The sequence below is a fragment of the Haliotis cracherodii genome, unplaced genomic scaffold (assembly GCF_022045235.1).
Source record: "Haliotis cracherodii isolate W230 unplaced genomic scaffold, xgHalCrac1.p SCAF_6, whole genome shotgun sequence".
NCBI classification, from domain to species: domain Eukaryota; kingdom Metazoa; phylum Mollusca; class Gastropoda; order Lepetellida; family Haliotidae; genus Haliotis; species Haliotis cracherodii.
The window spans coordinates 55,970,583-55,988,932 of record NW_027266319.1 but is presented as its reverse complement, the minus strand read 5'-3'; the positions used below and the strand labels follow the sequence as shown (position 1 = coordinate 55,988,932).

Below are 18,350 nucleotides of genomic sequence, written 5' to 3'. Positions count from 1 at the left end.
ATCTGTTAACCACTTTAACCAAAATTTTGGTTTATTTTATTTTGGATCTACAAATTTACATACAACTCTGCTTTCAGTTTAAAACTTGTACCCGACAAGATGCTTTCTATAAACATGCAAATTTTTGGGTTTCTTTTATTTTGGATCTACAAATTTACATATCAGTTGTAAGCAATTGGGTGTCATTCTGTAGCTTGACTGTACGAATAACAAGACGCAAGTCATACAGCTTAGCTAAGATAAGTATCTACTTTAGTTCACACTTTCTAATTGTCCTCTTCGGGAGGGGTGTATATGAAGTGTGTTTATGTATTATTTATGTATTATGTTGTTGACTGGCCATTTGATATTCTTGGTATGCTTGGGGTAGATCGTGGAAAAAACCCGGAATTTCTTGTTCCACAACAGAATTTCTCTTTGCGCTCTGGAGGATTCAGCGAGGTTTGAGTGTATATTGTTTTACAGCATAGATAAATATACATTATAGTTTGCGAAATGGTGTATGTGCAGATTGGAAGACATTACAGTTACTTCAGTGCTGTATTATATGCACAACAATAGCCTCACGTACACATTTACAGACTCGGGTACACATTTAAGAACTTAAGAACTACGACGAATTTCGAATTCTCTGTCCCAAGTGTTTTTTAAGTTTCAAGCTATGGCGATATTGTATATACATGTTTGTCATTACAAGGAGGAATAGAAAACAATGTTTTGACCGTGACTCAATATTCAATAAGTAACAAATTACTTCAAACATAGGGATCATGTATTTATCAAACTTATGTGAACTACTCGAAATCGATGTCACCTTTCTTGTTGACCTTTCCCCTGTGATGTATGTTAAAGTGATTGACAGATGTGACAGCAGCTGAACCAAAGTGGCCAGAGGACGCCCCACCGAGACAATATCTGTAAAGTGCGCTTATACAATAAATTCAATTGACCTGTGACCCAGTGGTATTTTCATGCATCAGTTGTTTTGAAGGCCTCCAGTGTTTGCTGAATGGAAAATATATATTTTTCTCAGAGATGGCCATATACACCTCTGGTACACAAATATTAGAAGTTGTGGCAGTATCCAGCTCGTGGTTTAAAACCTAACGTGGGACGCACAATTCACATATACCCTGTGTGATACTGCCACAACGATTAAAAATTAAAACAAATTGAAAACAGATAGAAAACCACTGCTCGAATGAGCTAAGGGTAACTTGTGATGTCTCTCGTGTCGTTCTTTGACTCGTAAACAATGTGCAGCTTTGTGCTTCGTAGCAGGGTGCAATATATATGGCCTCGCTCATGAATACACGTGTAGCCTGGTTTTTTTCATGTCGGGGTATACGGGATATATTTTCCCACTCAGAAATGTATTTCCCTCCCACTTGAGATACGTAGAGTTTTATCAGTATCAAATGAACCAATTAGATCTGAATATTCTGACATGGAGGTGTGATAAGTTTCTTTTAAATATTCTCAAACAATTTAAAAAAATAGATATCACACACAAATACACTTCACACACAGCCCTTGTAAAGAGGACAATTAGGAGGTGTGGACTAAGTAGATACTTATCTCTTTTCATATTTACATTTGCACGTTTCTGTCAAACAGGCACTTACCATATTTTGGCAACAGATTCACTTCACGGGTTGATGAATGGAAAGAATGTATAAATACCAGGGACACGACATTCATAACAACTGTGACCTGTCTCGTGTCCTTCTGGTGAGTAATACTTTATGCACTATCTGTCTGATTAGTTTACGTGTAACTTATCATTTCAGTTTGCATTGGTTACAAAATGTGGATTTAACTGAGGATTTAATTGTTTGTAATGATAGTCAGTCGTCAAATCCATTACATCTTAAGCAATCAACGTTTCATAAGGCAATCAGCAACAATAATCACACCCACATGAGAATGCGGCTTCTTTAAACAATTCAGTGGGGCACGGGGGGCTCAGTCGTCTAAGGCGCCGCAATTCGCTGTGCTGAGTTGCCAGATTGTGGGTTCGAATCCCGGTTCACCCCGATTATGTTTCTATGTTTGTAAGCACCATACCTGTGCTCGTGGGTCTCGCCGAAGTGGTAAACGTCTAAAACCTGCATCACTGCGGCCTTCCCTCCCATATTAAGCTGACACGCCGTGATATAACTGTTAATAGCTGCGTTAAACCCAACTCGCTCACACGCTAAAAGAATTTATTTTCACTGCAGAATACATCCCAAGATGCGTTTGTTCCTTGTCCTCCTGCTTGTGGCCATAGTCTCCATCCCTCAGTCTGATGCTTGGGGACGACGGAGACGACGGTTCGTTAGATGGCGCACAGTTGGCACAATAGCAAAGATTGGAGCCAGGGTGTTGTTGGGTGAGTGAAGCCAAAGAGTACTTCATTAAGTGCCTGACATACAGTATCTTCTATTTTCCCAAACTGTAATGGAGTTACGTTTTAAGTTATAGAACAATGAGCGGCTGTAGTAGGACCAAATCGGTGATGTATCAAGTACATTAACGTCTCTCTTTTACATCAGGTTCAAATGAAAGTAATAAATTAAATGCCTAAAAGGCCAACTCTGCTTTCAGTGTAAAAATTGTAACCGAAAGGATGCTTTCTATAATCATGCAGTTGTGTAGACCGATGCTCATGATATAAGTCACTGGATTGTCTGTGCCACACCCAGTTATTTAAGTCCCACTGTTATATTACCTGGAATATTGCTGAACGAAAACGGACCCCGAACATTGTTTTTGAATGTATGAAAATATTACATGGACTAGTCTATTCTAGAAAACGAACATAATGAAAATGTGATCATGTCATTAAGCACTACAGAATGAGACAGAATGGTGTTCGCTATTTGTTTTGATGTAAATCTTAGTCATCCAGCCGAAGAGCTACATACGATGACGATTTGAAATGGAAACGAGTATATGTTTTGGAATGTTACTGTAGATGTATATGAATATGTTCAATGATATCAATACTCATAGCCTGATTAAAAGTGACCACTATCTCATATTCCTTAACCGAAAATGCATTCGTGTTCTTTCATTTTGTATCTTTCCAAACATGACTATTTTCTTTCAAGGCAAACGTAATGTGGATAACCTTGATACAAACAAGGACGGCACAATTGACCTGTCCGAAGCTGAGACGCTAATGGACAGACGATCGGCCATGGAGCTCCTTTCGTTCTTAGATGAAAATGGTAAGAGCTTTTGCCTTCAACTTCATTGATACAAATGAAATGTTTAAAATAATGTAATTATTTGTCAAGTGTTTGTATTAGTTTTGACGCTCATGGGTAATGTGGACCCTTTTCCCGAATAAATCTGACTCCTGAACATATATTCTGACTGACTGCAACAACCTTTCTCCATTTAGGAGACTCAAGCGTGAGTTTGGAAGAGTTCGCAAGGAGCATCAACAACTTGGAGCAGTGAGTCAAATGTAAGGTGGAGCAAATCTTACTGCAATGATCCGTTTTATACAGTAGAAACCGTCATCCGTTCAACATAACTGTATCTGAAAATGTATGCTTCAGCAATAATTTCATGTCAAATATGCCAAGATCATATGATTTGATGTATTTCTTTTGTAGATCACTCTATTGAAGAGACACTGGCATCGCACTTTGAAGGCGATTTCGAGGATGTATTCCTGAATAGTGTTCCCACAAGTCAATAGTTTCAATAAATAATTATAACAATCACCTTTGTTGTGTCTTGCTCATTAAAAACGTCTTTACTGGTGTCATTTCAGACAACAGGTGATCCAATATGTAATGCTTGTATCTGTTTTCTAATGTGTTCACTGCCACCATCTCGTTCAACATAATATTTACATTTAGTACTAACTACTAAATGACTTTATCGCGCGTATCCAAACCATGGGCTAATTACGTCTGTAACCCAATCACCCCTCGTAACTCAATCACCCCGGACCACCACTCGGCACCGTGCCCGGGGAATAATCCCGCGCAAGCATCATCCCGCCCTTTGTTAGTCCGTCATTCGCGAGCAGCCCTTCCCCAAGTACACACGTGTGTCACTGTATCTAATCGCTTTCCCATTTTACGTTTCCTTTGTACCCAGTTGCGAACGTTTCGCCGATTACGCTTTGAATACCATCTATTCCAACACTCGCCGTATCGCATTTACACAATCGCGACCGTTTCGCCGATTACGCTTTGAATACCATCTATTTCAGCACTCGCCGTATCGCATTTATTCCGCTCTACTCCCGAACTTCACCCTCGGGACAATTTACGCTTGTGGAATACCAACTCACCACCCCGACTTTTCGTGATGCCTCCCAAGAGAAGAGCAACCGTCAACCACAAGCTTGTGAGGGGAGCCAAGCAGGCCAGGACAACCAGAAGACAAACCCCGGGAGTACACATTGTACAGGAGACAACAGCTGATGGTGAGTCTGCCAATTACGGAAATATCGAAGGTGGCAACAGAATTAACGTACAATCGGCGCAGCTTGTAAATGCCGCGCAGGTTGCCAACTCGGCTACCCAGGTAAACGAGCAACTGGGAAAAATACTCCAGTTGCTGGAACATTCAGCGCCCGGCCCGGTTAGCGCAAACCAACAAGTAAGGCTTGGTTTTAGTTCTCCCGCCATTTCGCCCAACATAGGGAGAATCCCCGATGCGCACAACGAGGCCGACGGTGACGCGGCCCCAGCCAATCACATCGCTGGATACGGGGATTAGATACAGTGACACACGTGTGTACTTGGGGAAGGGCTGCTCGCGAATGACGGACTAACAAAGGGCGGGATGATGCTTGCGCGGGATTATTCCCCGGGCACGGTGCCGAGTGGTGGCCCGGGGTGATTGAGTTACGAGGGGTGATTGGGTTACAGACGTAATTAGCCCATGGTTTGGATACGCGCGATAAAGTCATTTAGTAGTTAGTACTAAATGTAATTATCCCGCGATATGCCAAGGAGAGGCACGGGCCACCGAGCCGTTGGTGCCCGTGCCTGTAATAAAACAGAAGATGAGATTGGGTTAAATGGCCGAGGGTGTGCAGGTACTAGTGGGCTACTTAGCTGCTAATTGTATATACCAAAAATGCTACCGTTGCCATGGCCACGCGCGTGGCCGACGGCGATTGCAGCTAGCGCTGCTGGCCTGAGACTGCTACCGCTGTCCGGCCCCCACGGTAGCATATTTAAACGCTACCATTGCTTGGCAACTCCCACGTTGCCAAAAGCAGCTCCACGCTGCTGGCCTAAGTCAGACTGCCGCTGCCCGGCCCCAGGTAGCCGGCCAAAGCAGATCACACTGCCCGGCCCCATTAGCAAAACCATTGTGCGGCTCCCGCCGCGGACCCAACTGTCAGCTACCGCTTGACAAGACGACTTCCGCCGCCGGTCGCACTGCCACCATCTCGTTCAACATAATATTGATCTGCAATCGTACAACAACATAATCAGCAAAATGTATATTATATCAAGTATATCTGATATACAATATTTGTTTTGTTTGTTGTTTGTTTAATCGTACAACATTACCAGCAAAGGTAGTTCCTCAAAAGGAGTTATGACATGAACATATGTATGTTCACATTGTTCTACACTGACATCTTTTGCAGTTTTTAAAAAAATATATTCAAATAATATCATCATGAGATGAGAAAGGTATATGATGTTTGAGTGTTTGTTTGTTGTTGAACGCCGCACTCAGCAATATTCCAGCTATATGACGGCGGTCTGTAAATAATCGAGTATGGACCAGACAATCCAGTGATTAATATCATGAAAATAATTCCACGCAATTGGCATACGATGACATGCATCAACCAAGTCAGCGAGCCTAACCACCCAATCCCGTTTGTCGCTTCTTACGACAAGCATGGTCGCCTTATGGTTTGCTGAAGACCTATTCTATCCCGGATCTTCACGGCTCGTTATGTTAAGCGAGTGAGTGAGATAGTTCAATGTTAACGTCATATCGACAATACACTATTTCAGCCATATCATGACACACACACACACACACACACACACACACACACACACACACACACACACACACACACACACACACACACACACACACACACACACACACACACACACACACCAGTGATGGACAGTATCATAACTAGATTATCACAGTTTCAAATTAAATCAAGTTGAGAGCATGTAAAAGACAACAACAACACAATATAAAAAACGGACAAGGAACCGTAGGGACGATACTGCCACCTGCACGGTTCCCCAGCAGAATTGACACTATCCCTTCAGCTGCTGGCAAGTGTAGTCAGTTTAATCCACCAGTTAAAACTAACAAATATACTACGCTTATAAATGTGATAGTTTAAATTTACTTTGAAAGATGTGGAACGTATGTACCCTCTCAGGGGGACACTGATATCAGATTCTTTATTCTCCATAGACCACCGACGGTGGTACAAGAGCATACATAAAGTACAGAGATAAATATAATATGTACATCAAGACGGCTGTGTGCATTTAGAGTTAGCATTCAAGGTGTTAAATACAAATATTACATATACATTATTCATGTGGAACGTATGTACCCTCTCAGGGGGACACTGATATCACTGTACTTGGATTCAACCACAAACAATCTCAGTTGCGAATTTGAAAACATGTTTTTAAAAAAATATTAACAAAAATATTTCAAATAATTCTATATCCTTTAAAAGCCAATATTTAAACGAGAATTAATTCTACGAAAAAGTTCTTTAATAGATGATGATTTGAAACATTGATCTTTCATCACAAGGGATGCAGAATGGAGGGTCCTCACCTTTCAATAAATGTTCATGACTTTAGCGTCAATGGCCAATACGACATCATCGGTTTTTGACCTTTCCAAATCTGGACTGACTAACCAAAATCGGTGTAACCGATGGTTGGTGTAATTTCATGTAGTGTATTTACACCTACTCGGGTGTCCCTCTTCTTTTGCATGAGGGGTCACAGGTGGCCCAGTCGTCTAAGGCGCCGCGATTCGCTGTGCAGAGTCGTGTCCCTTGAACACACCAGAAACCTATGATTGTGGGTTCGAATCCCAGTTCGCCCCGATTATGTTTCTAGGTTTGTCAGCACCATACCCGTGCTCGTGGGTTTCACCGAAGTGGTAAACGTTTGAAACCTGCATCACTTCGGACTTTCCTCCCACATTAAGCTGACAGGCCACGATATAACTGGAATACTGTTAAAAGCGGCTTTACTCCCAAGTCGCAAGGCATGACTGCAATAATACCAACTGTTCCCCACAGGAGTTGGTATGCACACGTACATGCTGGTGATGTTACTCTTCAATATTGACTTTTATCACATTACTTTTAATTATGGTTGTAATGCATCATTAAATACAATGTCTATTCATGAATACTGTAAACACACCAAAGAATATTCAGCTGTAGCTGACTGACACTTTACTATTTCATGATGTGTTACAATGGTCAAATGTATGATCGATGTCATCAGAAAGGATGCATCTATAATTATCATGCACAGATCAATGAATATGTCATTGTCAAAACAAACCACTCTATTTCCAAACCGACGCAGAATCACTGAGTTTTTCTCATTGCACTAGACCAGTAGCTAAGCTGTATGACGTATGAATACATGACACAATTCATACTACTACTTTATACAACTTCCGCTTTCTTCCCAAATAGGTGGTCGTGGGTTCAGATTGGCCTGCCAGCACCATACGCATCCACTACCTGCGTCATATTAGGCATTCCTCTACTCTACTTTGAAACATGCATATTGATACTTTGCGTTGGTTATATCCACTACTAAATGAACAAATATAATTATAATGGCGGGGGATAGAGATAACGCTGTTTTCTTCTTACAGATGGATCCAAGGATGGTGGCACAGTTGCTAATGTCACTATCCACATCCACTCTTGGTCGATATTTTTGCGTGTTTTAATGATCTGGCGTGTTTTAATAGCTACTGGCCAATATGACATCGTCTTTTGGTGGTTACCCAGCCATGTTTCAATGGCCGATACGGCTGCAAAAACACTCAACAAATCTGTGACACCACTTCTAAGTCCATACAGTGATTATAAACTTGTATTTAGATGTTACTTCAAAGATATCATGCAAAGGAGTGAGTGAGTGAGTTGGGTTTAACGCCGCTTTTAACAATATTCCAGTTATATCACGGCCTGTCAGCTTAATGTGGGAGGAAAGTCCGAAGTGATGCAGGTTTCAAACGTTTACCACTTCGGTGAAACCCACGAGCACGGGTATGGTGCTGACAAACCTAGAAACATAATCGGGGCGAACTGGGATTCGAACCCACAATCATAGGTTTCTGGTGTGTTCAAGTGAATAGCGGCGCCTTAGACGACTGGGCCCCCCGTGCCCCCTCATGCAAAAGAAGAGGGACACCCGAGTAGGTGTAAATACGCTACATGAAATTACACCAACCATCGGTTACACCGATTTTGGTTAGTCAGTCCAGATTTGGAAAGGTCAAAACCCGATGATGTCGTATTGGCCATTGACGCTAAAGTCATGAACATTTATTGAAAGGTGAGGACCCTCCATTCTGCATCCCTTGTGATGAAAGATCAATGTTTCAAATCATCATCTATTAAAGAACTTTTTCGTAGAATTAATTCTCGTTTAAATATTGGCTTTTAAAGGATATAGAATTATTTGAAATATTTTTGTTAATATTTTTTTTAAAAACATGTTTTCAAATTCGCAACTGAGATTGTTTGTGGTTGAATCCAAGTACAGTGATATCAGTGTCCCCCTGAGAGGGTACATACGTTCCACATGCATAATGTATATGTATTATTTGTATTTAACACCTTGAATGCTAACTCTAAATGCACACAGCCGTCTTGATGTACATATTATATTTATCTCTGTACTTTATGTATGCTCTTGTACCACCGTCGGTGGTCTATGGAGAATAAAGAATCTGATATCAGTGTCCCCTTGACACGGTACATACGTTCCACATCTTTCAAAGTAAATTTAAACTATCACATTTATAAGCGTAGTTTATTTGTTAGTTTTAACTGGTGGATTAAACTGACTACACTTGCCAGCAGCTGAAGGGATAGTGTCAATTCTGCTGGGGAACCGTGCAGGTGGCAGAAGTATCGTCCCTACGGTTCCTTGTCCGTTTTTTATATTGTGTTGTTGTTGTCTTTTACATGCTCTCAACTTGATTTAATTTGAAACTGTGATAATCTAGTTATGATACTGTCGATCACTGGTGTGTGTGTGTGTGTGTGTGTGTGTGTGTGTGTGTGTGTGTGTGTGTGTGTGTGTGTGTGTGTGTGTGTGTGTGTGTGTGTGTGTGTGTGTGTGTTAGGAATGTATAACTATATGTCGTCATGATATGACTGAAATAGTGTATTGTCGATGTGACGTTAACATTGAACTATCTCATTCACTCGCTTAACATAACGAGCCGTGAAGATCCGGGATAGAATAGGTCTTCAGCAAACCATAAGGCGACCATGCTTGTCGTAAGAAGCGACTAACGGGATCGGGTGGTTAGACTCGCTGACTTGGTTGATGCATGTCATCGAATACCAATTGCGTGGAATTATTTTCATGATATTAATCACTGGATTGTCTGGTCCATACTCGATTATTTACAGACCGCCGTCATATAGCTGGAATATTGCTGAGTGCGGCGTTCAACAACAAACAAACAATTAAACATCATATACCTTTCTCATCTCATGATGATATTATTTGAATATATTTTTTTAAAAACTGCAAAAGATGTCAGTGTAGAACAATGTGAACATACATATGTTCATGTCATATCTCCTTTTGAGGAACTACCTTTGCTGGTGATGTTGTACGATTAAACAAACAACAAACAAAACAAATATTGTATATCAGATATACTTGATATAATATACATTTTGCTGATTATGTTGTTGTACGATTGCAGATCAATATTATGTTGAACGAGATGGTGGTAGATAACACATTAGAAATCAGATACAAGCATTACATATTGGATCACCTGTTGTCTGAAATGACACCTGTAAAGACGTCTTTAATGAGCAAGACACAACAAAGGTGATTGTTATAATTATTTATTGAAACTATTGACTTGTGGGAACACTATTCAGGAATACATCCTCGAAATCGCCTTCAAAGTGCGATGCCAGTGTCTCTTCAATAGAGTGATCTACAAAAGAAATACATCAAATCATATGATCTTGGCATATTTGACATGAAATTATTGCTGAAGCATACATTTTCAGATACAGTTATGTTGAACGGATGACGGTTTCTACTGTATAAAACGGATCATTGCAGTAAGATTTACTCCACCTTACATTTGACTCATTGCTCCAAGTTGTTGATGCTCCTTGCGAACTCTTCCAAACTCACGCTTGAGTCTCCTAAATGGAGAAAGGTTGTTGCAGTCAGTCAAAATAAATGTTCTGGAGTCAGATTTATTCGGGAAAAGGGTCCACATTACCCATGAGAGTAAACAAATACAAACATTTGACAAATAATTACATTATTTTAAAAGTAATAAACATTTCATTTGTATCAATGAAGTTGAAGGCAAAAGCTCTTACCATTTTCATCTGAGAACGAAAGGAGCTCCATGGCCGATCGTCTGTCCATTAGCGTCTCAGCTTCGGACAGGTCAATTGTGCCGTCCATGTTTGTATCAAGGTTATCCACATTACGTTTGCCTTGAAAGAAAATAGTCATGTTTGGAAAGATACAAAATGAAAGAACACGAATGCATTTTCGGTTAAGGAATATGAGATAGTGGTCACTTTTAATCAGGCTATGAGTATTGATATCAAATGAACATATTCATATACATCTACAGTAACATTCCAAAACATATACTCGTTTCCATTTCAAATCGTCATCGTATGTAGCTCTTCGGCTGGCTGACTAAGATTTACATCAAAACAAATAGCGAACACCATTCTGTCTCATTCTGTAGTGCTTAATGACATGATCACATTTTCATTATGTTCGTTTTCTAGAATAGACTAGTCCATGTAATATTTCCATTCATTCAAAAACAATGTTCGGTGTCCGTTTTCGTTCAGCAATATTCCAGGTAATATAACAGTGGGACTTAAATAACTGGGTGTGGCACAGACAATCCAGTGACTTATATCATGAGCATCGGTCTACACAACTGCATGATTATAGAAAGCATCCTTTCAGTTACAATTTTTACACTGAAAGCAAAGTTGGCCTCTTAGGCATTTAATTTATTACTTTCATTTGAACCTGATGTAAAAGAGAGACGTTAATGTACTTGACACACCACCGATTTGGTCCTACTACAGCCGCTCATTGTTCTATAATTAAAACCGTAACTCCATTACAGTTTGGGAAAATAGAAGATACTGTATGTCAGGCACTTAATGAAGTACTCTTTGGCTTCACTCACCCAACAACACCCTGGCTCCAATCTTTGCTATTGTGCCAACTGTGCGCCATCTAACGAACCGTCGTCTCCGTCGTCCCCAAGCATCAGACTGAGGGATGGAGACTATGGCCACAAGCAGGAGGACAAGGAACAAACGCATCTTGGGATGTATTCTGCAGTGAAAATAAATTGTTTTAGCGTGTGAGCGAGTTGGGTTTAACGCAGCTATATTAACAGTTATATCACGGCGTGTCAGCTTAATATGGGAAGGAAGGCCGCAGTGATGCAGGTTTTAGACGTTTACCACTTCGGCGAGACCCACGAGCACGGGTATGGTGCTTACAAACGTAGAAACATAATCGGGGTGAACCGGGATTCAAACCCACAATCTGGCGTGCCCAAGGAACGCAACTCAGCACAGCGAATTGCGGCGCCTTAGACGACTGAGCCCCCCGTGCCCCACTGAATTGTTTTAAGAAGCCGCATTCTCATGTGGGTGTGATTATTGTTTCTGATTGCCTTATGAAACGTTGATTGCTTAAGATGTAATGGATTTGACGACTGACTATCATTACAAACAATTAAATCCTCAGTTAAATCCACATTTTGTAACCAATGCCAACTGAAATGATAAGTTACACGTAAACTAATCAGACAGATAGTGCATAAAGTATTACTCACCAGAAGGACACGAGACAGGTCACAGTTGTTATGAATGTCGTGTCCCTGGTATTTATACATTCTTTCCATTCATCAACACGTGAAGTGAATCTGTTGCCAAAATATGTTAAGTGCCTGTTTGACAGAAACGTGCAAATGTAAATATGAAAAGAGATAAGTATCTACTTAGTCCACACCTCCTAATTGTCCTCTTTACGAGGGTTTGTGTGAAGTGTATTTGTGTGTGATATTTATTTTTAAAAATTTTGTTTGAGAATATTTAAAAGAAACTTATCACACCTCCATGTCAGAATATTCAGATCTAATTGGTTCATGTGATACTGATAAAATTCTACGTATCTCAAGTGGGAGGGAAATACATTTCTGAGTGGGACAATATATCCCGTATACCCCGACATGAAGAAAACATGCTGCACGTGTATTTATGAGCGAGGCCATATATCTTGCACCCTGCTACGAATCGTTGTGGCAGTATCACAAGGGGTATATGTGAATTTGTGCGTCCCACGTTAGGTTTTAAACCACGAGCTGGATACTGCTATAATTTCTAATATTTGTGTACCAGAGGTGTATATGGCCATCTCTGAGAAAAATATATATTTTCCATTCAGCAAACACTGGAGGCCTTCAAAACAACTGATGCCTGAAATTACCACTGGGTCACAGGTCAATTGACTTTATTGTATAAGCGCACTTTACAGATATTGTCTCAGTGGGGCGTCCTCTTTTAGTTTCTTTTAAATATTCTCAAACAATTTAAAAAAATAGATATCACACACAAATACACTTCACACACAGCCCTCGTAAAGAGGACAATTAGGAGGTGTGGACTAAGTAGATACTTATCTCTTTTCATGTTTACATTTGCACGTTTCTGTCAAACAGGCACTTAACATATTTTGGCAACAGATTCACTTCACGGGTTGATGAATGGAAAGAATGTATAAATACCAGGGACACGACATTCATAACAACTGTGACCTGTCTCGTGTCCTTCTGGTGAGTAATACTTTATGCACTATCTGTCTGATTAGTTTACGTGTAACTTATCATTTCAGTTGGCATTGGTTACAAAATGTGGATTTAACTGAGGATTTAATTGTTTGTAATGATAGTCAGTCGTCAAATCCATTACATCTTAAGCAATCAACGTTTCATAAGGCAATCAGCAACAATAATCACACCCACATGAGAATGCGGCTTCTTAAAACAATTCAGTGGGGCACGGGGGGCTCAGTCGTCTAAGGCGCCGCAATTCGCTGTGCTGAGTTGCGTTCCTTGGGCACGCCAGATTGTGGGTTTGAATCCCGGTTCACCCCGATTATGTTTCTATGTTTGTAAGCACCATACCTGTGCTCGTGGGTCTCGCCGAAGTGGTAAACGTCTAAAACCTGCATCACTGCGGCCTTCCCTCCCATATTAAGCTGACACGCCGTGATATAACTGTTAATAGCTGCGTTAAACCCAACTCGCTCACACGCTAAAAGAATTTATTTTCACTGCAGAATACATCCCAAGATGCGTTTGTTCCTTGTCCTCCTGCTTGTGGCCATAGTCTCCATCCCTCAGTCTGATGCCTGGGGACGACGGAGACGACGGTTCGTTAGATGGCGCACAGTTGGCACAATAGCAAAGATTGGAGCCAGGGTGTTGTTGGGTGAGTGAAGCTAAAGAGTACTTCATTAAGTGCCTGACATACAGTATCTTCTATTTTCCCAAACTGTAATGGAGTTACGTTTTAAGTTATAGAACAATGAGCGGCTGTAGTAGGACCAAATCGGTGATGTATCAAGTACATTAACGTCTCTCTTTTACATCAGGTTCAAATGAAAGTAATAAATTAAATGCCTAAAAGGCCAACTCTGCTTTCAGTGTAAAAATTGTAACCGACAGGATGCTTTCTATAATCATGCAGTTGTGTAGACCGATGCTCATGATATAAGTCACTGGATTGTCTGTGCCACACCCAGTTATTTAAGTCCCACTGTTATATTACCTGGAATATTGCTGAACGAAAACGGACCCCGGACATTGTTTTTGAATGTATGAAAATATTACATGGACTAGTCTATTCTAGAAAACGAACATAATGAAAATGTGATCATGTCATTAAGCACTACAGAATGAGACAGAATGGTGTTCGCTATTTGTTTTGATGTAAATCTTAGTCAGCCAGCCGAAGAGCTACATACGATGACGATTTGAAATGGAAACGAGTATATGTTTTGGAATGTTACTGTAGATGTATATGAATATGTTCAATGATATCAATACTCATAGCCTGATTAAAAGTGACCACTATCTCATATTCCTTAACCGAAAATGCATTCGTGTTCTTTCATTTTGTATCTTTCCAAACATGACTATTTTCTTTCAAGGCAAACGTAATGTGGATAACCTTGATACAAACAAGGACGGCACAATTGACCTGTCCGAAGCTGAGACGCTAATGGACAGACGATCGGCCATGGAGCTCCTTTCGTTCTTAGATGAAAATGGTAAGAGCTTTTGCCTTCAACTTCATTGATACAAATGAAATGTTTAAAATAATGTAATTATTTGTCAAGTGTTTGTATTAGTTTTGACGCTCATGGGTAATGTGGACCCTTTTCCCGAATAAATCTGACTCCTGAACATATATTCTGACTGACTGCAACAACCTTTCTCCATTTAGGAGACTCAAGCGTGAGTTTGGAAGAGTTCGCAAGGAGCATCAACAACTTGGAGCAGTGAGTCAAATGTAAGGTGGAGCAAATCTTACTGCAATGATCCGTTTTATACAGTAGAAACCGTCATCCGTTCAACATAACTGTATCTGAAAATGTATGCTTCAGCAATAATTTCATGTCAAATATGCCAAGATCATATGATTTGATGTATTTCTTTTGTAGATCACTCTATTGAAGAGACACTGGCATCGCACTTTGAAGGCGATTTCGAGGATGTATTCCTGAATAGTGTTCCCACAAGTCAATAGTTTCAATAAATAATTATAACAATCACCTTTGTTGTGTCTTGCTGATTAAAAACGTCTTTACAGGTGTCATTTCAGACAACAGGTGATCCAATATGTAATGCTTGTATCTGTTTTCTAATGTGTTCACTGCCACCATCTCGTTCAACATAATATTGATCTGCAATCGTACAACAACATAATCAGCAAAATGTATATTATATCAAGTATATCTGATATACAATATTTGTTTTGTTTGTTGTTTGTTTAATCGTACAACATTACCAGCAAAGGTAGTTCCTCAAAAGGAGATATGACATGAACATATGTATGTTCACATTGTTCTACACTGACATCTTTTGCAGTTTTTAAAAAAATATATTCAAATAATATCATCATGAGATGAGAAAGGTATATGATGTTTGAGTGTTTGTTTGTTGTTGAACGCCGTACTCAGCAATATTCCAGCTATATGACGGCGGTCTGTAAATAATCGAGTATGGACCAGACAATCCAGTGATTAATATCATGAAAATAATTCCACGCAATTGGCATACGATGACATGCATCAACCAAGTCAGCGAGCCTAACCACCCGATCCCGTTTGTCGCTTCTTACGACAAGCATGGTCGCCTTATGGTTTGCTGAAGACCTGTTCTATCCCGGATCTTCACGGCTCGTTATGTTAAGCGAGTGAGTGAGATAGTTCAATGTTAACGTCATATCGACAATACACTATTTCAGCCATATCATGACACACACACACACACACACACACACACACACACACACACACACACACACACACACACACGCACACACCAGTGATCGACAGTATCATAACTAGATTATCACAGTTTCAAATTAAATCAAGTTGAGAGCATGTAAAAGACAACAACAACACAATATAAAAAACGGACAAGGAACCGTAGGGACGATACTTCTGGCACCTGCACGGTTCCCCAGCAGAATTGACACTATCCCTTCAGCTGCTGGCAAGTGTAGTCAGTTTAATCCACCAGTTAAAACTAACAAATATACTACGCTTATAAATGTGATAGTATAAATTTACTTTGAAAGATGTGGAACGTATGTACCCTCTCAGGGGGACACTGATATCAGATTCTTTATTCTCCATAGACCACCGACGGTGGTACAAGAGCATACATAAAGTACAGAGATAAATATAATATGTACATCAAGACGGCTGTGTGCATTTAGAGTTAGCATTCAAGGTGTTAAATACAAATATTACATATACATTATTCATGTGGAACGTATGTACCCTCTCAGGGGGACACTGATATCACTGTACTTGGATTCAACCACAAACAATCTCAGTTGCGAATTTGAAAACATGTTTTTAAAAAAATATTAACAAAAATATTTCAAATAATTCTATATCCTTTAAAAGCCAATATTTAAACGAGAATTAATTCTACGAAAAAGATCTTTAATAGATGATGATTTGAAACATTGATCTTTCATCACAAGGGATGCAGAATGGAGGGTCCTCACCTTTCAATAAATGTTCATGACTTTAGCGTCAATGGCCAATACGACATCATCGGTTTTTGACCTTTCCAAATCTGGACTGACTAACCAAAATCGGTGTAACCGATGGTTGGTGTAATTTCATGTAGCGTATTTACACCTACTCGGGTGTCCCTCTTCTTTTGCATGAGGGGTCACAGGTGGCCCAGTCGTCTAAGGCGCCGCGATTCGCTGTGCAGAGTCGTGTCCCTTGAACACACCAGAAACCTATGATTGTGGGTTCGAATCCCAGTTCGCCCCGATTATGTTTCTAGGTTTGTCAGCACCATACCCGTGCTCGTGGGTTTCACCGAAGTGGTAAACGTTTGAAACCTGCATCACTTCGGACTTTCCTCCCACATTAAGCTGACAGGCCACGATATAACTGGAATACTGTTAAAAGCGGCTTTACTCCCAAGTCGCAAGGCATGACTGCAATAATACCAACTGTTCCCCACAGGAGTTGGTATGCACACGTACATGCTGGTGATGTTACTCTTCAATATTGACTTTTATCACATTACTTTTAATTATGGTTGTAATGCATCATTAAATACAATGTCTATTCATGAATACTGTAAACACACCAAAGAATATTCAGCTGTAGCTGACTGACACTTTACTATTTCATGATGTGTTACAATGGTCAAATGTATGATCGATGTCATCAGAAAGGATGCATCTATAATTATCATGCACAGATCAATGAATATGTCATTGTCAAAACAAACCACTCTATTTCCAAACCGACGCAGAATCACTGAGTTTTTCTCATTGCACTAGACCAGTAGCTAAGCTGTATGACGTATGAATACATGACACAATTCATACTACTACTTTATACAACTTCCGCTTTCTTCCCAAATGGCTGGTCGTGGGTTCAGATTGGCCTGCCAGCACCATACGCATCCACTACCTGCGTCATATTAGGCATTCCTCTACTCTACTTTGAAACATGCATATTGATACTTTGCGTTGGTTATATCCACTACTAAATGAACAAATATAATTATAATGGCGGGGGATAGAGATAACGCTGTTTTCTTCTTACAGATGGATCCAAGGATGGTGGCACAGTTGCTAATGTCACTATCCACATCCACTCTTGGTCGATATTTTTGCGTGTTTTAATGATCTGGCGTGTTTTAATAGCTACTGGCCAATATGACATCGTCTTTTGGTGGTTACCCAGCCATGTTTCAATGGCCGATACGGCTGCAAAAACATTCAACAAATCTGTGACACCACTTCTAAGTCCATACAGTGATTATAAACTTGTATTTAGATGTTACATCAAAGATCTCATGCAAAGGAGTGAGTGAGTGAGTTGGGTTTAACGCCGCTTTTAACAATATTCCAGTTATATCACGGCCTGTCAGCTTAATGTGGGAGGAAAGTCCGAAGTGATGCAGGTTTCAAAAGTTTACCACTTCGGTTTTTTAAAAACATATTTTCAAATTCGCAACTGAGATTGTTTGTGGTTGAATCCAAGAACAGTGATATCAGTGTCCCCCTGAGAGGGTACATACGTTCCACATGCTTAATGTATATGTATTATTTGTATTTAACACCTTGAATGCTAACTCTTAATGCACACAGCCGTCTTGATGTACATATCATATTTATCTCTGTACTTTATGTATGCTCTTGTACCACCGTCGGTGGTCTATGGAGAATAAAGAATCTGATATCAGTGTCCCCTTGACACGGTACATACGTCCCACATCTTTCAAAGTAAATTTAAACTATCACATTTATAAGCGTAGTTTATTTG

The 18,350-nt window shown here is 40.1% G+C and overlaps 3 protein-coding genes across 3 annotated transcripts; 2 read left to right on the top strand and 1 right to left on the bottom strand.

Moving 5' to 3' along the window:
• Positions 1-2,235: 2,235 nt before the first annotated feature.
• Positions 2,236-3,450, top strand: LOC139444940 (uncharacterized). The gene is made up of 3 exons (XM_071225961.1): positions 2,236-2,374; positions 3,096-3,215; positions 3,392-3,450. The coding sequence occupies exons 1-3, from the start codon at positions 2,236-2,238 to the stop codon at positions 3,448-3,450; spliced, it is 318 nt and encodes a 105-aa protein (XP_071082062.1).
• A 6,896-nt stretch (positions 3,451-10,346) lies between these two features.
• On the bottom strand, positions 10,347-11,569 carry LOC139444942 (uncharacterized). The gene is made up of 3 exons (XM_071225964.1): positions 11,431-11,569; positions 10,589-10,708; positions 10,347-10,405 (listed from the first exon to the last, which is right to left on the bottom strand). Exons 1-3 carry the CDS (start codon positions 11,567-11,569, stop codon positions 10,347-10,349), a joined length of 318 nt encoding a protein of 105 aa, XP_071082065.1.
• Positions 11,570-13,608: 2,039 nt separating this feature from the next.
• On the top strand, positions 13,609-14,823 carry LOC139444941 (uncharacterized). Its single transcript, XM_071225962.1, has 3 exons — positions 13,609-13,747; positions 14,469-14,588; positions 14,765-14,823. The coding sequence occupies exons 1-3, from the start codon at positions 13,609-13,611 to the stop codon at positions 14,821-14,823; spliced, it is 318 nt and encodes a 105-aa protein (XP_071082063.1).
• The last annotated feature ends 3,527 nt before the right edge of the window (positions 14,824-18,350 follow it).